Genomic DNA, 24381 nt, shown 5'->3' with positions numbered 1-24381 from the left:
TAGGTGCAGGAGTAGGCCGTTGAGCCCTTCAAACCAGCACCGCATTCAATGTGATCATGGCTGATCATCTACAATCAGTACCCCGTTCCTGCCTTCTCCCCATATCCCCTGACTCCGCTATTTTTAAGAGCCCTATCTAGCTCTCTCTTGAAAGCATCCAGAGAACCTGCCTCCACCGCCCTCTGAGGCAGAGAATTCCACAGACTCGCCACTCTCTGTGAGGAAAAAGTATTTCCTCGCCTGTTCTAAATGGCTTACTCCTTATTCTTAAACTGTGACCCCTGGTTCTGGACTCCCCCAACATCGGGAACATGTTTCCTGCCTCTAGCGTGTCCAACCCTTAACAATCTTATATGTTTCAATGAGATCCCCTCTCATCCTTCTAAACTCCAGAGTGTACAAGCCCAGCTGCTCCATTTTCTCAGCATATGACAGTCCCGCCATCCCGGAAAATAACCTTGTAAACCTACGCTGCACTCCCTCAATAGCAAGAATGTCCTTCCTCAAATTAGGGGACCAAAACTGCACACAATACTCCAGGTGTGGTCTCACTAGGTCTCTGTACAACTGCAGAAGGACCTCTTTGCTCCTATATTTGATTCCTCTTGTTATAAAGGCCAACATGCCATTTGGTTTAGGTTTGTTTGAGACGCAGCATGGAAACAGGCCCTTTGGCCCACCGAGTCCACGACAACCATTAATAACCCGTTCACACTAGCTCTATGTTATCCCACTTTCTCACCCACTCCCTGCACATTAGGGGACAATTTACAGAGGTTGATTAACCTACAACCTACACGTCTTTGGGATGTGGGAAGGATGTCAAAGGGCTGAATGGCCTCCTCCTGCACCTATTTTCTATGTTTCTATGAAACCAGGGCACCAGGAGGAATCTCACACAGTCACAAGGCTAGTGTGGAGGGAGTGGACAGGCGACGCCCCATATCGGACTGAAGAAAGGGTCCCAAGCCGAAACGTCGTTTGTCCACTCCCTCCACAAATGCTGCCCGACCTGTTGGGCTCCCCCTGAGCAAAGGTTGGTAACCCTTCATCAGAACTTGTGGTGTCTGACCTGTTACACTCATCAATCTGGAAAAGTGAAATGTTTCGCTATTCTTAATAACTTACCAAGTGGGAGGTTTCTGAAATTGCAATCTTGTTAGCATGTGCTTTCAATGCGAAGACAAGTAGTTATTTTTGCAATATTTTTTATGTTTCAATCTTTATTTATAAAGCCTGGAAAAGTTTAAGCCCGAGCAATGTGAGAACAATTAGCATGATACATTAACACATTTTTTCAAGTTTGAGGAGAAAGATTCCTGTTGTAGGAATTTTATAAAAGCTGCTTGCAATTGCCACAATTACTTTTCAAGTGAATAATATTAATCATCAAATTTGTCAACCCGTAAGCTATTGGAAAATCAGTAAAACTTAATTTTGCTTTCATAAATCTCCAGCTAATATGCAATTGGTTGGGCATCATCCACTGTCTTGCAGTGTAGCTGCTGCTGGTGCCGACGATGGCAGCCAGGGTGTACTGCTCCTTGCTGTTTTGTATGTGTCTGTTCATTTGTGCCGTCTGTGAAAACCCTACAAAGATACTTTCACGAGAGGTACTCATAAACATCGGACATACGGTACCTCCAAACATCGTTCCGGATTTCTCTCACTCGCTGGATTACTTGGACATACTCGTCAGCGTGGTGGCTGCGTTCAAGGTCTTGAGATGGAGGATGACCCGTGGGAAGCGCTCTGGAGCATATTCCTGGCAAACGTATATTCTCTCAATAACAAAGTGGACGAACTGCAACTCCTGCATCGGACAAACAAGGACTTCTCTCGAGCTGCTGCCCTGTGCTTCATCGAGACCTGGCTGTGTGAGTCGACCCCGGACAGCGCGCTGCAACTGGCTGGCTTCCAACTTCACAGAGCGGATCGCGAAGTGGAGGCAGCGGGGAAATCAAGAGGCGGTGGAATATGCTTCTATATCAACCAGGACTGGTGCAGCGACATCACGGCACTGTCAAATGTCTGCTCTCCCAACCTAGAATCCCTCTTTATAAACTGGAGTTTACATCCCCCTGCCCCCCCCAAACCTGCGTACGCGAGGCGCAAATGCAACTCGCTGACCAGGTAATGAGGGTAGAGAGTGACTTCCTGGACTCCATGGTCATTGTTTTGGGGGACTTTAACAAAGCTAACCTCAGCCGTGACCTTCCAAAATACAGACTTCATGTTACCTGCCCCACCAGAGGGGAGAGAACACTCGATCACTGATATACGGCAATCAAGAACGCATATCGCTTTGTTCCCCGAGCGGGTCTGGGTGTCTCTGATCATTGCATAGTTCACCTTATTCCGACCTACAGGCAGAAACTAAAAGCTGCTAAGCCTGTGATCAGAACAATGAAAAGGTGGACAAGCGAGGGCATTGAGAACCTACAATCCTGCTTTAACTGCATGGATTGGAATGTGTTCAGGGAAGCAAACACAAGCCTCGATGAGTATACGGACACTGTATCATCATATGTCAGCTTTTGTGAGGACAGTTGTATTCCAACTAGGACCCGGACCTGGTTCAACAACAACAAGCCCTGGTTCACTGCAGACAGCTCCGACAGTCTAAAGAGGAGGCCTACAGGAGCGGGGATGCAGACCTCTACAGGCAGGCCAAGTACAAGCTGAGAAGAGGAATCAGTGCTGCCAAGGAAAGGTACTCTGAGACATTGAGGAGCAAGTTCTCAGCTAGTGACTCTTCTTCAGTTTGGAAGAGCTTGCAAGAAATTACCAGCTGCAAGAGGAAAGCCCCCCGCTCTTTAGACAATCGTCAGCTGACCAACGACCTGAATGAGTTTTACTGCAGGTTTGAAAATCAGAAACGTAACCCTGGTACCCCCCTCCCCAACCAACACAGCCAGACCCCAGTCTACAAAGAATGGATCCGGCACCCTCTCCTTCCCGGTGAACTGTACACTGCAAGGGCCAGGAAGCAAGCGGGCAAGATCATCTCTGACCCCTCTCACCCTCACCATTGAATCACTTCCCTCTGGAAGGCGACTCCAGATTGTCAAAGCTGCCACAGCCGGACATAAAAACAGTTTTTATCCACGAGTAGTTGCTCTACTCAACAGCCATAAATCCATAGCCTCCCTTTGATCTGTTTTTTTGTTGGTTCACATGCTTGGTCAATGCTGTTTTATCATTAATGTCTTATTATTATTAATGTTTAGTGTTTTCTGAGATTCATAACTGTCATTGCATGTCACGTTGTTACGTGGGCGGAGCACCAAGGCAAATTCCTTGTATGTGAATACTTGGCCAATAAACGTACTTACTTACTTATTTACTTATCAACTGTCTCATAGAGTCATAGAGCATGAAAAAAGGCCCTTTGGCCCAACTTGCCCACACCAACCAACATGGCCCATTTACACCAGTCCCACTTGCCTGTGTTTGGCCCATATCCCTCTAACCCTTTCCTATCCATGTACCAGTCTAAATGTTTTTTTTAAATAGTATCTAACTCAACTAACTCCTCTGGCAGCTCGTTCCTACCACCCTTTTGTGAAAAAAAAAGTTGCTCCTCACGTTCCCATTTAATCTTTTCCCTCTCACCTTAAACCTATGTCCTCTGGTTCTTGATTTCCCGCACTCTGGGCAAAAGACTGCACATTCACCCTATCTATTCCTCTCATGAACTTGTACACCTCTATAAGATCACCCCACATCCTCCTGCACTCCAAGGAATAAAGTCCTAACCTGCTCAACCTCTCCCTCTAGCTTAAGCCCTCAAGTCCTGGCAACATCCTCGTAAATCTTCTCTGCACCCTTTCCAGCTTAACAACAACTTTCCTATAACATTTCTATATTTCTAGAACCGAACATAGTACACTAAAGGGCCTGTCCCACTTGGGCCATCATTTATGCGACAGGCCGGTAGTGACTGACGCACGACGGTCGGGCGCATCATCATGCGTCCGCACAGCCTTCTGAAGCACGTGACATCATTTGAAGATAGACACAAAATGCAGGAGTAACTCCGGGACCGATAGCATCTCTGGAGAGAAGGAATGGATGATGTTTCGGGTTGAGACTCTTCTTCAATCTGAAGAAGGATCTCGACCCGAAACATCACCCATTGCTTCTCTCCAGAGATGCTGCCGGTCCCGCTGAGTTACTCCTGCATTTTGTGTCTATCTCCAATCGTCTTGGCCCCGCTCTGGGAGTAGGAGTGGGGGCGGATCCGGATCCGCAACGGCAGTGAGCCTCAGGCCGAGTTCGGCGATCATTTGCCTGCTTCTGCTGCTGTTGGAGGTGAGACGTTGCGCACCGCCAGGGTCTTGGGCCTGTCCCACTTTGGCCATCACTTATGCGTCAGTGGCGCGCGAATATTTAGTTCAGGACAAAGTCGACACTCCTCCATACTCCTCCACATCACTCCATGCCCCCGTCCTGCGCTACCCACACGCTAGCAGGTCGCGTAAATGGTGCGCGAGTGACAGCCAAGTGGGACAGGCCCTTAAATCTCTAAATGACTGACCTTACTTGCAAGTTCAGATCCAGGTTTGGCTAGGTATCCTGGTTTCAATCACTGTCTTGATCTGCATGCAGCTGTAAAACATTTCAGTGTGGCTACATTTTTTAAAGACGTAATTTTAAATATTTGAAGTAGTTTCACCTTGCTTCACATATAAGTGGGTGTGAAAATCTCATGCCTGCTTTCTCAATTTAAAATGTGATTGGGTGTTGCAAAGCATATCACCAGCTTGCGGTTTACACTATTTTCTCCCAGTTTACCAAATCAAATATGTGGAGTGCAGAAAAAATTCAAAGGCAATAAATTATCCACTTGCATTTAGGCACATAGATATAAAAATAGTTTTGTAAATGGGATGGTCATATTCCACACTGGCAGTGGGCCTATACTCACTGGAGTTTAGAAGGATGCAAGGGACCTCATTGAAATGTGCTAAATAGTGAAAGGCCTGGATAGAGTGAATGTGGAGAGAATGTTTCCACTAATGCAGAGTCTAGGACCAGTAGCATAGCCTCAGAATAAAAGGACGTCACTATAGGAAGGAATGAGGATGAATTACTGTAATCAGAGGGTGATTAATCTGTGGAATTCATTACCACACATGGCTGTGGAGGCCAAGTCAATGGATATTTTTCAGGCAGAGATTGACAGATTCTTGATTAGTAACGGTGTCGGGGGTTATGGAGGGAAAACGGGTGAATGGGGTTGAGAGGGACAGATAGATCAGCCATGATTGAATGGCGGAGTAGACTTGACATGTTAACATGAACACACAAAACAGAAAGCTGTTTCTCAAGCTAATGCAATGTCCGAAATATTGACTTTATGAATTTCTTCTGCAGAAACGGAGAGGATAGGTCTTGAAGTATCTGGACAGCCAAGAGCAACTGTTGTTCCAACTGGTCTGTATTGTTCACTATATATCCAGAATAATGTGTACTGTATAATCAGATTGAAAATCATTACACTGTAACCTAACAATGTTTTTTTTCGTTGACATTTTAATTATCAGCCACAGGAAGTTTTTGAAATAATTGTTTTGTATTTTGAAAAACAAAAGCAGGACATGATGCAATATGATTTATTAGGTCTTTCTCATTAGAATTTTCATCTTTCTTAAATGGTGATGCTGCAATTGAGCTTTCTCCAGACAGTTTTACTCCTGCAAATATTTTCCAAGAAAAAGGAGCCTGCCAAGGTCTGAAACTTGTAGCTTTACTCTCTGGTATATTGGCCCTAGCCTAATCTAGATCCCATCAAATAAGTACACCATCAAATTTATTATATTGCAAGTAACAAGGTACAGGAAGCCTATTGTTACCTCGATGTAAATTATCGTATTGTGACAATTTAGTTCAAACTATTATTTGAAACTTAGTCAATAATATGTGGAATAGTAATCCCCCCCCCCCCAAAAAAAAACATGCAGGGATCAATGGAATAAAATTGACATTGTTTCCAAACATGAAACTTTCTGGATGATGGCAAAATATACTGGATACTATTATAATTGTTTTGGTCTGTTGCCAGTATTCAACCGCTTAATGTAGAAAAGGTACCTTTTCAAAAATATTTTATGATATGACAAAGATTTTTGGTCCCAACGTTATTATTGTACAAATATGAACTGCTTGATTATCTTCATCTAATTCAATTTATATGAAGGTTTATTAATAGGATTATAGTATTTTCTGTAAGAGTTTCATTACTGTGAAGAGAAACACAAGGTTAATGGAGAGGTTTATGAGCAGGGTTATTTTCCGGAGATAGACATTTTGTGGAGTACCTTTACACTTTCAGGGCAGTAAAATTATTTAAAAGATTTGCATCCAATAACAGATGGTTCAACTTTATTATGTATTACAGACATTGTGTATTCAATTTTAGTGAAAATCAAAAGACTGCACCTGCAAGAAATCTGAAATGAAAAACAAAAAAATAATAGGTAGTAGTCAAGAGGTATCTGTGAAATGAGAAGCAAATTTGACATTTCATGGCAATGGTTTTTCTTCAGAGTTGGCCTGGAAGTCTTGAAGAATGGCTAGGGACTTAAAATATGAACTCTGTTTTCCCCCAAAGAGTCCATCCAGAACTTTGTTATTAGGTTATGCCTTCGCTTTCCAACATTGTAGAAGATCGAGGGAAAAGAGCGCTCTATGTTTAATATTCTATTTCTCCCTCAAATTTTCCCCAATTTCAGCAAGATGATGTAAAATACATGCAAGGAAACATGAAACCTGCACTTGGACTAACACTCTCCACTGTTAACATTTCTAGCACGGGCCATAAAGAAAAAAACTGGAAAAAGTGGGAAAAAGAATTCAAAACCGATAAACAAAGGTGAGTTCCTCCCACACTCACAAATCTTGTTAGTGATTTATTATCAATTGATTGAAAAGCAGCATGTTCTTAACCCCACAGATTGCAAGGCCGATATTGCTTTCTTAATAGATGGGAGCTGGAACCTTGGTAAACGCAGATTTAACCTACAGAAGAATTTTATCACTAGAGTCACCAACTTGCTTGGCATTGGGCCAGATGGGCCACTTGTTGGCATTGTGCAAATCAGGTAATGTGGGAAAAAGTTGAACAAAATCATTTTTTAATTGTTTTTACAAATAAAGCTTAACCAACATTTCCACTCATTGTATTGGTTAAGATGAATCACAATGTATTTCGTGTATTATATATACAGTGACAATCCTAAAACAGAGTTCATGTTGAAGGACAACATGAATTCAAGAGATCTCACAGCTGCCATTAAAAATGTGACATACCGAGGAGGCAACAGCTATGTTGGTGAGTGTTGTGTATTTATAACAATCTCTTCTCTATATATTCCTAAAACTCTCATCTTGCTTGATTGTGAGTCTGTCTGTGTGTTTACGTGCATAGTTATGCCCTGAATTATGCCAAAACGGTACATGATAGCTCTTACAATTTTTAGCCCACCTTACTCGCATATAGTGAGATAGGCAAGTAGGCGGAGGGATGGCTAATGGAGTTTTATAAGTGTGAGGTGTCACATTTTGGGAGGTCAAACCAGGGTAGGTCTTTCACTTGTGAATGGTAGGGCTCTGGGGAGTGTTGTAGAGCAGAGGGATCTACACGTTCAGGTGCATACTTCCCAGAAGGTGGTGTCACAGGTAGATAGAGTGGTCAAGAAGGCTTCTGGCACATTGGCCTTCATGAATCAGGGTCTAGAAGTTGGGAGGTTATGTTACAGTTGTACAAGTTGTTGGTGTGGCCGCAGTTTGAGTACTGTGTTCAGTTATGTCATTAAGCTGGAAAGAGTACCATGATTTACGAGGATGGTCCCAAGATTCAAGGGCATGAGATATAGAGAGGTTGGGCAGGCTAGGACTTTATTCCTTGGAGTGCAGGAGTCTGAGGGGTGATCTTATGGAGATGTATAAGATCATGAGGGGGATAGGGTGAATGCACAGAGCATTTTACGCAGAGTGGGGAAATCTAGAAACAGGGCACATAGATTTAAGGTGAGAGGAGAAAGATTTAGTAGCAATGTGAGGGGAAAGTTTTCTTCACATATGGTGATGGGTATATGGAACGAGCTGCCAGAGGATGTGGTTGAGCCAAGTACGATAACAAAGTTTAAAAGACATTTGGACAGGTATGACTGAACGCTTTATTGTCATGTTACAAATTCTTTGTTTGCATACTCAAGGTTATCAAATAGTCGCCACATAACGGGCGCTTACAAAGTCCCCCTTGTTCATAGATAGGAAAGGTTTAGAGGGATATGGGCCAAGTGCAGGCAGGTGGGACTAGCATAGATGGGGCATTTTAGTCGGCATGGGCAATTTGGGCCGAAGGACCAGATTCCATGCTGTATGACTATGACATCCACACGCAGCTCAAGCTATTTGTGCTCATCAAGTCTTGGGCAGTGGAGGAGATCAGATGTACTGGCACTTGACCTCCTACTGCAAAGCGCTAATGTGGAAATCAGAGGCACTTGACCCACAGGTAGGATATTGCTAGCACTTCTCTGTGGAACCACTACAAAGTCTTATAAACTAGAGCCCATTGCAATTAACTGAAGTCTCCATGCCTGACATGATTTGATTCCCCTTTACAAAATGATACGACAGGACAAAGGCTTTTTTTTTTAAATGAAAAGGGTTGTGGACAAGAGAAAGTTAGCGGGGGACACTTGTTCTGGTTCCATCCAAGATATGGTTTTATGATGCAGGAGTCCATGTGGATCTAGAGAGAAATTCCACAATGAATTGAGGGAGCGCCAGGCATTACAGAATTGATTAATGGATCCATAAAATATTAGAATTACTGTTTGCATTGGCGAGTCAGTCTGTTAAAATCTTAAATGGAGAAACAGCACTTACTGAGAGGGAGGGGGAAGAGAATCAACCAATTTAATTAAAACACTGCATCAGCTGATGAATAGGAGGTTTAACGATTGTAATGAATGATAACAGACCCACATCTGTGACTAACATGCTGGTTCACAGCTGAAGGGTAAAGTGAATATTCTGATAAAATCAGACAGAGTTCTAGATACTGACACTACTATAGGGAGCATTTTATTATCATCAACCAGGGATGAATTTCTAGGCAATTGTTCTAGTTGGTAGAGGAAGGAATATAATAGCCGAGGATGCAAATTAATAAATGATTAATGCATGAATGCAAGTACTTAAATTTTATTGAAGTGTACTTATCAAGCTTGATTTTAAGCACATAATTACTAGAACAGTCCAATGTTTTACTGGGAAAAATATCCTGTTTTTTATTTTTCCCATTTCTAAATAGTAAGTTGACATTGAGGCACAAAAGATGGCTCAGTCATAGTGTTGCCATAGATGGCATCAAAGCCAGGTGGCTCTTTGCATGCTAGTCCCAGAAGTGGATCTGCTATCATTCATTACAATCGCCAAACCTCCTATTCATCAGCTGATGCCGTGTTTTAATTAGAATATAAACACATAGACAGTGATCTCCCATATTCTTTATCAACCAATTACAGCTTCATGTCAGTAGGATCAAGTATTTGTAATTGTGCCACATTTCAATAACCACTTTGCGGCTTATTGCAATGGAATGATTGTTTGGGATAATATGACAACTATCCAATCAAAAATTCAATCATAGTCACTATTTCTAGACTATTGACATTGCTGGTTTTACAGAAAAGCATAAACTGGATAACCTCCAAAATTCACTCAATGTAAAGTAGAAAGCTGTGCTTTCACATTCATTCCAGTGGGAATGAGCTTGGTGCTCTTCCAAAGGACTTTATTGGAGTTGGTCTGAAATTTTCTTTCAAATAAGGAAATGAATCTACCACACTAAATTTTCTGAGACTTTAATTTATTTTCTAAAGTTAACTAAGTTCTATACGTCCATAATTAATTATAAACCAGTATAAAATGTAACCGTCAACTTGTGTTTTCCACATTTCTGCTCACCCGAGCTGGAATTATAAACATGCTAGAAATTGGTTGATTCGTTTCCCCTTCCTTCCAGCAAGTGCTGTTTCTCTATTTAAGATTTTAACAGACTGACTCTTCAATGCAAACAGAAATGTTAATATTTTAAGGATCCATTATCAAATTAGAACATAGAACAGTAAGAACAGAAATAGGCCCTTCAGCCCACAATATCTGTGTTGAGCATGATTAAACTAATCCTTTCCCCCGCACATGAACCATAACTCTCTATCCCTGCATATTCATGCTACTTAAGCGCAATCGTCCTATCTGCTTCCACCACCACCCCTAGCAGTATGTTCCGGGCACCCAGCACACACTTTGTAATAATCTTGCCCCACCATCTCCTTTAAACCACTGCCCTCTGAGCTTAGAGTTATGTTCCTTTGTCCTTAACATTTGACCCCTGTGATAAAGATTCAGACTGTCTATCCTATTTATAACTTTCATAATCTTATAAACTGGTATCAGGTCAGTAATCTAATTTCATCAAATGATGTGCTCCTGTGAGATGCAGTATTTTGCAGCAAGAGTGCTTGGTGGTGTGGTGGGGTGAACGGATTGGGAAGATGTGCAGAGAAGGTCATAAGAGATAGAGCTGTAGAGCATGGAAACAGGCCCTTCTGCCCAACTTGTCCATACCAACCGAGATGCCACATCTACACTGCTCTCACCTGCCCATGTTTGGCTATTAATAATAATAATATAATAATAATAAGTTTATTTATATAGCACATTTATAGTCAATTTTCATTGACCCCAAAGTGCTTTACATAATTTAAAAATCAGTTCCATACAAAGCATAAAGATGGGTTAACAAAATAATAAAATGCATAAACAGGACACAACATGTAACATAAACATCCACCACAGCATTCATCACTGTGGTGGAAGGCACAAAAAATTTTGGCCGTCCTCCTCCATTCCCCCCCCCCCGTGGACAAGACCAGAGTCCAGTCCAGGATCGGTCTTTCCTCACCGGAGACCGCGGCTTCAAGATTGTGTAGGCCGCAGGCCGGCGGTTGAGATTTAAAGTCCCCGCCGCAGCCAGAAGCACCGTAGACTGCAGGGCCGGCGGTCGAAGCTCCCCTCCAGGGGTGATGGTAAGTCCATGCCGGGCCCGCGGTAGAAGTTATCCGCGGGCCGGCAATGGCGGCTTCTTCTTCCCCCGGGTCCCCCACGAGGGATCCCGGGCTGTAGACGCCGCAGCAGCTGGAACTCTGCAGACCGCGGCTTCAGGCTGCGACTTCAGGCTGCCGGCTGCCCCAGGCCAGTGAAACGGAGCGCTCCCCTCCGGCGAGCCCCAGCGAGGGCTCACCCGCTCCACGCCGAGTCCACGCTGCGCCTGCCGCTGAAGCCCCGGGCACGTCTCCGGGAAAGACCTCGATCCTTGGTGGTAGGCCACGGGGGAAGCGACCTGGAAAAAGTCGCCTCTCCATGGAGGAGGCGACCGAAGCGGTTTCCCCCTTACACCACCCACACCACCCCCCACAAAAAACCCCACTAAATACACACTTTAAAACATACTAAAAATAAAATTGAAAGGCTGACGCGCTGCTGCCATGGCTGCCGCCAGAACAGCGCCCCCTTCACTCTCTCAACGTTTCCTATCCATATACCTGCCCAAATGTCTTAAATGTTGTTATAGTACCTGCCCCAACAACCTCCTCTGTCGGCTCAATCCATATACCCACCACCCGCTCAATGTGCTCTGGATCTTGATTCCCCTACTCTGGGTAAAATACTCTGGACATCCACCTTATCTATTCCTCTCATGAGTTGAAACACCTCCTTAAGATAACCTTTCTACCTCCTGAGCACCTAAAAATAAAGACCTAGATTGCTCAATCTCTCCCTATAGCTTAGGCCCTTGAGTCCTGGCAAGATCCTCAAAATCTTCCCTGCACTCTTTATAGCTTCAAAAAATTCAAAAGATATGGAAAGACCCAACATCCACAACATATAAGACACATTTGGATAAGTAAATGGAAAGGATAGGTTTAGAGGGATATGGGCCAAACGGAGGCAGGTTGGACGAGTGAAGGTTGGGGTACGTTGGTCAGTGTAGGCAAGTTGGGCCAAAGAGCCTCTATAGAGAAAGCGTGTTGCCAATACTATCCTGACAAGCTTAAATTTTAATTATATAGAAATGTCAGTGTATACCTGTTCACTCAATGTGCATTGCATATACTAGGCAAGGCATTGATGCACACAACTGAGGGCTTCTTCACCGCCAGCAAGGGGACACGGACTGGATATCCAAAGGTTGTCGTTATCTTGGTGGATGGATGGCCCTCGGATGACGTGGACAGTGCTGCAAATCAAGCCAGAGAATCTGGTATTAATGTCTTTATTGTCTCAGTTGCAAAAGCCCTTCCTGAAGAGCAAAAGATGGTGTTCGATCCAAATTATGCAGAAAAGGTAAGATCACTGCACAAACCTGTAACCTTAACCTACAGCTTTTCTGTTGAAGATGGACACAAAGTGCTGGAGTAACTTAGCGGTCAGGCAGCATCACTGAAGAAAAGGAATAGGTGGCGTTTCGGGTCTGAAGAAGGGTTCAGACCCGAAATGTCCCCTGTTCCTTTTCTCTGGAGATGCTGCCTGACCTGCTAAGATACTCCAGTAATTTGTGTCTACCTTCGGTATAAACCAGCAACTGCAGATCCTTCCCATGTCTTTTCTGTTGAGACGGGTGTATCAATTAGTTGTGTTTTATATTCAACATTACACAGGTGTGTTAAAGTTTTTTTTATCATTTCTAATCCACTATATTGCTGTCATTTTGACTACCCCATTCATATTTTGTTAGTTGTGTTAACATCCAATGAAATGGTTTAACTTTTCACTAATTGTCTGAAATTTTAAAACTCCCTTTAGAATTTTGCAACCAGCTTTTTGGTGTTTCTTTTAAAAAACATTTGAGAAATCTTCAGCAATTAACATTCATTGAATTAGAAATATTTTATGGAATAAACAGATGTAAATTTCAGCATCAGAGTAGAATGTGCAAATTATGCAACGTGGGCATGTTTCCTAGATTGAGTGAATGTTGCAGCTTCAGAATAAAAGGGGAAGTACAACGGGATCTGGAGGTCCTTGTTCATCAGTCAATGAAAGTAAGCATGCAGGTACAGCAGGCAGCGAAGACAGCAAATTACATTTTGGCCTTTATAACAAGAGTAGAAATATAGAAAAAGGTGCAGGAGTAGGCCATTCGGCCCTTCGAGCCTGCACCACCATTCAATATGATCATGGCTGATCATCCAACTCAGTATCCTGTACCTGCCTTCTCTCCATACCCCCTGATCATTTTAGCCACAAGGGTCACATCTAGCTCCCTCTTAAATATAGCCAATGAACTGGCCTCAACTACCTTTTGTGGCAGAGAGTTCCAGAGATTCACCACTCTCTGTGTGAAAAATGTTTTTCTCATCTCGGTCCTAAAGGATTTCCCCTTTATCCTTAAACTGTGACCCCTTGTCCTAGACTTCCCCAACATTGGGAACAATATTCCTGCATCTAGCCTGTCCAACCCCTTAAGAATTTTGTAAGTTTCTATAAGATCCCCCCTCAATCTTCTAAATTCTAGCGAGTACAAGCCGAGTCTATCCAGTCTTTCTTCATATGAAAGACCTGACATCCCAGGAATCAGACTGGTGAACCTTCTCTGTACTCCCTCTATAGCAAGAATGTCTTTCCTCAGATTATGAGACCAAAACTGTACGCAATGCTCCAGGTGTGGTCTCACCAAGACCCTGTACAACTGCAGAGAACCTCCCTGCTTCTATACTCAAATCCTTTTGCTATGAATGCTAACATACCATTCGCTTTATTCACTGCCTGCTGCACCTGCATGCCTACTTTCAATGACTGGTGTACCATGACACCCAGGTCACGTTGCATCTCCCCTTTTCCTAATCGGCCACCATTTAGATAATAGTCAACTTTCATGTTTTTGCCACCAAAGAGGATAACCTCACATTTATCCACATTATACTGCATCTGCCGTGCATTTGCCCACTCACCCAGCCTATCCAAGTCACCTTGCAGCTTCCTAGCATCCTCCTCACAGCTAATATTGCACCCCAGCTTCGTGTCATCCACAAACTTGGAGATGTTGTATTCAATTCCCTCGTCCAAATCATTAATTGAGTAGTTGAGTATAGGAGCAATGAGGTCATTCTGCAGTTGCACAGGGCCCTAGTGAGACCACACCTGGAGTATTGTGTGCAGTTTTGGTCTCCAAATTTGAGGAAGGACATTATTGCTATTGAGGGAGTGGAGCATAGGTTTACATTGTTAATTCCTGGGATGGCGAGACTGTCATATGCTGAGAGAATGGAGAGGCTGGGCTTGTATACTCTGGAGTTTAGGATGAGAGGGGATCTTATTGAAGCATATAAGATTATTAAGGGTTTAGAGGCAGGCGCTAGATGTTGGGGGAGTCCAGAACCAGGGGCCACTGTTTAAGAATAAGGGGTAAGCCATTTAGAACAGAGATGAGGAAACACTTTTTCACACTGAGTTGTGTCTGTGGAATTCTCTGCCTCGGAGGGCGGTGGAGGCCTGTTCTCTGGATACTTTCAAGGGAGAGCTAGATAGGACTTAAAGATAGCGGAGTCACGGGATATGGGGAGAAGGCAGGAACGGGGTACCGATTGGGGATGATCAGCCATGATCACATTGAATGGCGGTGCTGGCTCGAAGGGACGAATAACCTACTCCTGCACCTATTGTCTAAAAGAATGCATCATTAGAATGGAAATTAGATGGAATTTCTTTAATCAGAGGGTGGTGAATCAGTGCAATTCATTATCACAGATGGCGGTGGAGGACAAGTCATTGGGTATTTTTAAAGTGGAGATCGATAGGTTCTTGATTAGTAAGGGCGCCAAAACTTACCGGGATAAGGCAAGAGAATGAGGTTGAGAGGGAAAAATAGATCAGCCATGATTGAATGATGGAGCAGATTTGATTGTCCCAATGACCAAATATTATCATATAATTTCTAGGCAAATGAATTCGTGGTGACCAGCATAAGAAACTTAACCACATATGTGATGTAGTCTAATTCATCGTTATTAGTATGAAAAATAGGGACATTTATTTAATGCCATCAGTTTCAAATACGTCCATTATTTCTAGTTATCATTACAAAGACACTTCAGATTTGAACTTTTGTTTTTCTATGTTCCCAGATTGTTTGCAAAAACAATGGAGCATTTTCTTACGCTATCCCAAATTGGTTTGGTATGTACAAGTTCATAAAGCCTCTAGCACAAAGGATGTGCTCTTACAACCAGATGGCATGCAGTAGAACATGTCACAATTCAGTCAACCTTGCCTTCCTAATTGATGGATCGAGCAGCGTTGGGGACAACAATTTCCGCACTGTTTTAAACTTCATCACTGAAATCGTGAAGCCCTTTGACATTCATCAGATTGGATCAAGAGTTGGCGCTGTTCAGTTCACATATGACCAGAGAACTGAATTTGATTTTGATGCCCATGTAACAAAGGATGATGTGCTCAATGCCATCAGTAGCATCCGTTACTGGAGTGGGGGCACAGCCACTGGAGAAGCAATTGCACACACCACGAAGAACCTCTTCGGAAAAATTAAGAACAACAACGTAAATGTGCTGATTGTCATTACTGATGGTCAATCTTACGATAATGTTGCAAGTCCAGCGACTGCGGCGCATCAAGCAGGTGTGTGGATGAGTCATATAATTGCAAACTTAGTTACAATGTGCAAATAAATGGTCATTTTTTAAATATGGTGATATCGAATGTGCCTTCATCAGTCAGAGTGTAGAGGTTGGGTGGTCATGTTGCAGTTATATAAAATGTTGATGAGGCTGCATTTAGAGTATTGAGTTCAGTTCTGGGCACCATGTCAGAGGAAATATGTTGTCAAGCTGGAAAGGGTGCAGAAATTATTTACGAGGATGTTGCCAGGACTCTGTGGCACTTACAGCAGCTTGGAGTCACTGCCACCATTTTACAAACGCAAGCTCAAGCTCCCCTCCACCCACCCACCTCAATAGACAATAGAAGATAGGTGCAGGAGTAGGCCATTCGGCCCTTTGAACCAGCACTGCCATTCATTGTGATCATGGCTGATCATCCACAATCAGCAACCCGTGCCTGCTTTCTCCCCATATCCGTTGATTCCGCTAACCCTGAGAGCTCTATCAAATTCTCTTTTAAATTCATCCAGTGAATTGGCCTCTACTGCCTTCTGTGGCAGAGAATTCCATAAATTCACAACTCTCTGGGTGAATTTTTTTTCTTCTCTCATCTCAGTTTTAAATGGCCTCCCCTTTATTCTTAGACTGCGGCCCTTGGTTCTGGACTCCCCCAACATTGGGATCATTTTTCCTGCATCGAGCTTGTCCAGTCCTTTTACAATTTTATACTTTTCTATAAGATCCCCTCTCACCCTTGTGAATTCCTGAATATAATGTATGTTATTCCCCATTTGTGGAAATAGGGATCAATCTGTTGCCAGAGATCGTTGTGTAACCATAGGAGAGGTCCTGAGTTTAATTAACCACAAGCTCTTGTCCCATTTTCTATAATGTCTATTGTTTATTCCTCTGAGAACAATGCTCTATTTTGTATATTGCTGTAAATGCAATAGCTGCCATAATCTAATGCAAATATGCTATATTATGGTTAAAAAGAGTAAAGAAAATAGGTGCAGGCCATTCGGCCCATCATGACGGCACCGCCATTCAATGTGATCTTGGCTGATCATCCCAAATCAGTACCCCATTCCTGCCTTCTCCCCATATCCCCTGAATCTGCTATCTTTAAGAGCCCTATCTAGCTCTCTCTTGAAAGTTTCCAGAGAACACCACTCTCTGAGGTAGAGAATTCCACAGACTCACAACTCTCTGTGAGAAAAAGTGTTTCCTCGTCTCCGTTCTAAATTGCTTACCCCTTATTCATAGTGAAATAGTGATAAACCACATAACTTCTACATCTTTAATGTTAGTTTTACAAGGCACAATGGGTGGTGCAGCGGTAGAGTTGCTTCCTTACATCGACAGTCACGACAGTTTCGATCCTGACTATGGGTGCCATCTATACGGAGTTTGTACGTTTTTTTCTGTGATCACGTGGGTTATCACCAAATGCACGCATCCCCTCCAACACTACCAAGGCATACAGATTTGTAGGTTAATTGGCCTTGGTAAAAAATGATTGTAAATTGTCCCTAGTGTGTAGGATAGTGCTAGTTTATGGGTATCGCTTGTCAGTGGGTCAAAGGGCCTGCTTTGGCAGTTTATCTCTAAATTAAATATAGTTTGGGGCGAAAATGTAATAACGTGGGACTGCAGATTCTGGTTTATACCAAAGGCAGGCACAAAATTCTTGAGGTGGGGCAGGACAGAGGATGGCCCGTAATAGGTGAACACAGGTGGAGGGTTAAGCTTAGTTTTGGATATAGGTGACATTTAGCTAAAAGGTAGAAGCTATCTTTCATGATCCTGGGGGGAATTCTCCATGGTTAAAGAATGACTGCATTAAAGGAGCATCACATTCAAGCATCAATACTCACCATGTCCATAAGTCAAAAAAGCAGTCAGCTATATTATATCTTAAAACATTTTCAAAAGTTTTTATAAAAGATGTAAGATATGTTTTTTTTCAAAATACCTAAGATTAAACAGCTGAAAGGATTCTAAATATTGAAAACAGATATATTAAAGAGAAATGGACACAAAGTAATGGGTGTAACTCAGCATCTTGGGACAACATGGATAGGTGACATTCCAGATCTGGACCTTTCTTCAGCCCACTCTGAAGATGGTTGCTAACCTGAAACATCACCTATCCATGTTGCCTGACAAAGTTACTGCAGCACTTTGTGTCCTTCAGTGATGTAAACTAGCATCTGTGTATCCTGATTTTCTATTTAATATTTTAATGAGATATAGAATTAAGAGTAGTTTTAACCTAATAATACATTGGGAAATTATAATTACCAGATATAAAACTAGAACAAAGCTAGATAGAGAAAATGGGAGGAACCAATTTCCCTTAACAGGGGATCAATAAAATAAAAGGCTTATATTGGATGGTAAATGGACAGAGGAATGACAAAAACATTTTCCACCATCTACAGGCTAATGGCAGTTTGGAACTTGATCCTGCTGTCATTACTCTAAAAATGCAATAGAAATTTAATGAGAATACTGATTTTAAACCTATTTTATATAACAGAAATTTCCAACCAAAGCTGATACTTTAATCATTTAGTATTTGCCGTCATTAGATGTTTGAATGGAAAGAAAACATGATACAAGAGAATTTTGTATTAAAAATGGCTGCATTTGAAGACAATGTCTCTCTGCCTCAAACAACTATGGTCACACATTTTTTTTTTAAATGATTGTCCACTAAAATTCTGCATCTGTGCCTCTGCAATGAAACAAGATTTTTAACTAAAGAAAAATTTAAGAAAATATACCATCTTGGACCATACTATATCCTGAGAAAGCTTAGGTGATATTGATTTGGATTTTAACACTGATACAATGCCCTCCATAATGTTTGGGACAAAGATCCATCATTTATTTATTTGCCTCTGTACTCCACAATTTGAGATTTGTAATTAAAAAAAAATCACATGTGGTTAAAGTGTACATTGTCAGATTTTATTAAAGGGTGTGTTTGTTTATACATAGTCCCCCTATTTCAGGGCACCAGAATGTTTGGGACACATGGCTTCACAGGCGTTAGTAATTGCTCAGGTGTGTTTAATTGTCTCCTTAATGCAGGTATAAGAGAGGTCTCGGCATCTAGTCCTTTTCAAAGCTTAAAAATTGTCAATTTTTGAATGGCCAAGTCAATCATCCAATCTGAACCCAATTGAGCATGCCTTTTACATGCTCAAGAGAAAACTGAAGGGGACTAGCCCCCAAAACAAGCATAAGCTAAAGATGGCTGTAATACAGGCCTGGCAGAGCATCACCAGAGAAGACACCCAGCAACTGGTGATGTCCATGAATCACAGACTTCAAGCAGTCATTGCATGCAAAGGATATGCAACAAAATACTAAACATGACTACTGTAATTTCTTTATGGTGACACTAAAATGTATAAAAATGGTCTTTATTAAAATCTGACAATGTGCACTTTAACCACATGTGATTTTTTTTTTCTATTACAAATCTCAAATTGTGGAGTACAGAGGCAAATAAATAAATGATGGATCTTTGTCCCAAACATTATGGAGGGCCCTGTATTTTTGTCCCAAAAATTCATGCTTTTCTTTCTCTTTCAGGTGTCGTAGTTTATTCAGTTGGAATTTCATGGGCAATGCAAAATGAACTCAAAGCGATGGCTTCAGAACCCAAAGATTCGCATACTTTCTTTGCAAAGGATTTCCCGGATGTTCACAAGTTGGTGCCTGATATTCTTAAAGGAATTTGCAACGATTACTCACTGAGAGCGATGTAAACCAACAGCTGCCTTCATATTCAAAGGGAAGGAACTACCGTTTACCAACAACATATTAGATCTCTTCTGACAATACTAACAAACATGCTCGTGCAATATTTTGTAGAAATCTAGGCCTGAATATTAACAAACAATCCTGCCTGTGTTATTACTCTGACAATCTATCCAAATTGACAGCAGGATTGGAAAAGCTTAATCCATTGCATTTATAAACAGCTAATGTTTGAGGAAAATGTTATTGCGGGTTCAGTGAATGTATCGGAAAAACATTGTTGGCCATTTGATTTCAGTGACAAGTAACCTCAGTTAAAACTAAATACAAAATGCATTTAATGTGTTTTGTTTGCTTCAATGTTATGTAACATACTCTGCAAAATATCTTAGTTTTCAATAAATCCCAGTCTATTATTACATTTGAGTATGTAAGTTGGTATTATATTTAACATAATTACAGTCCACATCAATTTATTAACCCTAAAGGGGCTGTCCCACTTGGGCGACCTAATTGGTGAGTTTAGAAAAGTTTGAAAAAAATGACATGTTGAAGACCAGCTTCGACTAGCTATGACTAACTTCGGAAAAATTGGACACCAAATAGTGGAGAGTGAAGACAATCTCCTTCGACCTCCCTTCGATTACCCATGATTACCTACGACTAACATGCTGACGTACTACGACTAAACCTGCGAGTAAAAAAAGTATCGATTTTTTCCATGGCGACCTTTTTTTACTCGCAGGCATTTTTTAACACATTGAAAAAAAACGCCGCGACCTAGCTGAGGGCTCAAGTACGTGGAGACCACCCTCGTGCATGAAGGAGAGTTATGAAGACCTCCTACGACCTTGTGACGACCATGCTACGAGTATGAGTCGAGGGCAAACCCGCCAGAACACGCGGATTAGGTCGCCCAAGTGGGACAGGCCCTTAAAAGAGTGCTTTTATTATTAATAAACAACCCTCTTCAAAATGGAACTGACCTCAAGCACTCAGTCTCCCTCTGTTTTAGTTTCAGAATGTATTCTTTCTGTAAAAAAAAACTGTCTTCCAAAACAAACTTATAGCGGCATGAATCATTTATTTTTTAGCAGTGAAACTTTCTGATATGTAATTTTTAAAAACTTTTATTACAAACTGTAAATGTTACAAAATACTCACCATAATCTTAAAAGAATTACTGAATTTTATCCAGGATCTGTCAGAAATAAAGTCATTACGGCAGTTGAAATGTGCAGCCCTTCACTCATTTTTTTTTTTGGTATGGAATGAATTTATTATTGCCTGTGAATTAAAGATATCAATTATCAGGGAAAGCTTTTGTAATCTTACATACTTTAAATTTTTCTTTGATACTTCAATATTGCTTTTGCTGCATAGTGGAAGTAGTTTGAGGTGAACAAGCTTAATTACATCCTATGAATATAGTGGCGTTTATAACAAAGACTGAAAAAGCATTCAGTAGAGACTGTTAAAGCACACCATTACCAAACAAACAAAATTTTTAGGTTCATGAGTTCAAGAGAGTTTATTGTCATGTGTCCCAGATAGGACAATGAAATTCTTGCTTTGCTTCAGCACAGTTCACAGTGTGCCGACTGATCTTAACAAACTTCTCAATGCTACTGGAAAAGCAACTTGAAATCAGAGTCTACTGATTATAAACCTGTAATTCATGCTGGAAAGATTCACATTGATGGATTAGAAAAGAAACAACTTGTGGTAGAATAGCCTTTAATCAGTGTTTATGGTATTCTGTGGTCACAGGCAACATAAGAAGACTTTCTGTGCTCATGTTACTGCATCTTGGATGAACTGATGGACATATATGTTCCTAATTACGAGCAGGAATATTGCAGTTGGCCCTTAAGCCTGATCTGTCTTTATATAGATACATAGACAATAGGTGCAGGAGTAGGCTATACGTCCCTTCGAGCCAGCACCGCCATTCAATGTGATCATGGCTGATCATCCACAATTACTACCCCGTTCCTGCCTTCTCCTCATACCCCTTGATTCCGCTAGTCCTATGAGCTCTATCTAACTCCTTTGAATGCATCCAATGAATCGGCCTCCACTGCCTTCAGAGGCAGAGGATTCCACAAATTCACAATTCTTTGTGTGAAAAAGTTTTTCATCTCAGTTCCAAATGGCCTCCTCCTTGTTCATAAAGTTGTGGTCTCTGGTTTTGGACTCCATCAACTTCGGGAACATGTTTCCTGCATCTAGCATGTCCAATCCCTTAATAGCTTTAAATGTTTCTATCACCTCTCATCCTTCCAAATTCCAGTGAATACAAGCCCAGTTGCTCCATTCTTTCATCATATGACAGTCCCGCCATCCCGGGAAACAACCCACGCTGCACTCCCTCGATACAAGAATGTACTCCCTCAAATTAGGACACCAAAATTGCGCACAATACTCCAGGTGTGGTCTCACCAGCGCCCTGTACAACTGCAGAAGGACCTCTTTGCTGCTATACTCCTCTCGTTATGAAGGCCAACATGTAATTAGCTTTCTTCGCTGCCTGATGTACCTGTATGCTTACTTTAAGTGACTGATGTACTAAGCCACCCAGGTTGTATTTCCCCTTTTCCTAACTTGACACCATTCAGATAATAATCTCCCTTCCCATTCTTGTCTCCAAAGTGGATAACCTCACACTTATCCACATTATACTGCAGCTGCCCACTCTCCCACCTGTCTAAGTCACTCTGCATCCTCATAGCACCCTCTTCACAGCTCACATTGCCACACAGCTTTGTGACATCTACAAATTTGCTAATATCTATTATATATTAAAACTGTGTGGCTGCCGCCTGCCACCTGGCGTTCGGCTGCCTTTTGATTTGTTCCTTCCTATCAGCTTCCAACACACTTCAAAACAAAGTTGCAAGACAGGAACACTCTGAACTTTTCACCTCAATGGGATATCACAGCAAGTGCTTCAACAGGAGGGGGAGGGCCAGTTGGTATTGCAATTGGAACTGCTGCAGCAGGCAGGGGAGGTGCAATTGGAATTTTTTTTTAATCCACTGCTGAGGGAGGCAAGGGAGTGCTGGAATCTTAGATTTGGGAACGGGTTCAGTTCCTTTGGAGGAGACGGGTGCATGGTGGAATATTGGGTTGGGGGTTCACACCATTGGGGGAGCAGACCCAACGGGTTTGCACTTGGTCTAGTTACATTTAATTCCTTAATCTAAATCATTAATGTGTATTGTAAATAGGTGCAGATCCGGCACCCCACTAGTCACAGCTTGCCATTCTGAAAGGGACCCGTTAATCCCGACTCTTTGTTTCCTGTCTGCCACCCAATTTTCTATCCATGTCAATACCCTACCCCCAATACCATGTGCTCTAATTTTGCCCACTAATCTCCTGTGTGGAATCTTATCAAAGGCTTTCTGGAAGTCCAGGTACACTACATCCACTGGCTCTCCCTTCTCCATTTTACTTGTTACTGTAGATCAGTATTGCGGATTTGATCAGTGTCTGGTTTTGCTGCTGACCTGATCCATAATCAAAGGTTTTCACACTACCACCTGGTGGAATGCGAGCAGCCATGTTAGGTTAGTTCAACTTATGACTGCAGTACGCATTTCGATGGTTTCTATATGTATCCAAATTAAAGTACTTGTTTTGATATATAATGACTCTGTATCAATAGTGCTTTGCACATGGTGTCAGAAGTGGGATTTCGGTTCGACTTTGGCTGTTATTTACAAGGCTTTTCATAGACATGGCTGAAGGTTTCAGAAAACCTGACCCATTTGTCTTCGATAGGCGAATCGGACAGTAGTGGCGTACCTTTGAGCGACAGTATGATTTGTTCATTCCTGCAACTTCTCATGACAAGCCGGCAACGGTCTATGCAAGCATGCTCCTTCTCCTCACAGGAGATGTTCCCACAGGCATGGCCTCCATTGGGAGTTTCTTAGCAGGCGACGACTCAACCAGCACAGGTTTTGCAGGGGATTTGTCGACAGGCTTTACGAAGATCTCCATCATCGGCACCAGCCCCATTGTCAGTCTTTTTGCAGGCACAGAAACAAAGTCCTGATCCCGGAACTGCTCACCGTCTGCTGTCAGATAATCGTTTCCATCCTCTGTCCATAACACATCATCTGGGCCATCTGCATAATCATACTGAACCTGCCTCAATGGCACCGGCTCATTTACTGGCAGAATATGTCGTTGGTTTCGTCTGCAGAGTCCTCCACCAGATTGAATCAAATAAGACCTTGATTCCGGACACACCTCCTTGACCATGCCCATACGGTCATACCAATTCTGGGTTTGGAGATGGACCACCTGGCCCTCCGACAATGGTTGGAAAGGACAACTACAACGGTCATAATACGCCTTCTGCATCAGTCATTTACGATGCAGACGCGTCTGAACCACCTCGGGCTTGCACACTTGTGGCTGGAGCAGCTGCTTCGAGACTAGTCTGTCTGGTCACGAGTCGCTGAGCTGGTGAACCGACTGTGGGATCACGTGGAATGTTGCGGAGATTGAGAAGATCCAAAAATACATCAGACCCGGCCCTGCTGGACTTCTCCATGAGCTCCTTTGCACCGCGGACAGCTCGCTCAGCAGGCTGTTCGACTGGGGGTACTCCGGACTGCTGGTGATGTGCTTAAAGTCCCATTCCTTTGTAAAGTCCTTAAAATGCTGGCTTGTGAATTGGCCACTGTAAACATGAACCAAAGTCATTGAGTGATTTAAACACATCTTTAATGAGCACTTAGCAGCACTTAGGACAACAGGTTATTGGCTCACATGCACTATCAATCTACAGCCACTATTGTCAGACATGAGGGTTTGAGGGACCCCATGAGCCGAAAAATGCCCCATTGACCACTCAAAGTGCAGCCGGGCAACCTAAATGCCGACTCATTTT

General features: G+C 42.4%; 1 protein-coding gene across 1 annotated transcript in view; it reads left to right on the top strand.

Annotated features, from left to right (window-relative positions):
* The window catches only part of coch (coagulation factor C homolog, cochlin (Limulus polyphemus)), a 36693-nt gene extending 15984 nt beyond the window's left edge, over positions 1-20709 (top strand). The window contains exons 6-12 of the mRNA XM_055640668.1: positions 5380-5439; positions 6815-6877; positions 6959-7106; positions 7233-7336; positions 12200-12426; positions 15207-15720; positions 19308-20709. Of these exons, the coding sequence (XP_055496643.1) occupies positions 5380-5439; positions 6815-6877; positions 6959-7106; positions 7233-7336; positions 12200-12426; positions 15207-15720; positions 19308-19483 (1292 nt within the window). The 3' untranslated portion in view covers positions 19484-20709. The remainder of the gene's footprint in view (positions 1-5379; positions 5440-6814; positions 6878-6958; positions 7107-7232; positions 7337-12199; positions 12427-15206; positions 15721-19307) is intronic.
* The last annotated feature ends 3672 nt before the right edge of the window (positions 20710-24381 follow it).

This window comes from Leucoraja erinacea, chromosome 9 (assembly GCF_028641065.1).
Source record: "Leucoraja erinacea ecotype New England chromosome 9, Leri_hhj_1, whole genome shotgun sequence".
Classification (NCBI taxonomy): domain Eukaryota; kingdom Metazoa; phylum Chordata; class Chondrichthyes; order Rajiformes; family Rajidae; genus Leucoraja; species Leucoraja erinaceus.
This window is presented reverse-complemented; position numbering and strand designations above follow the sequence as displayed.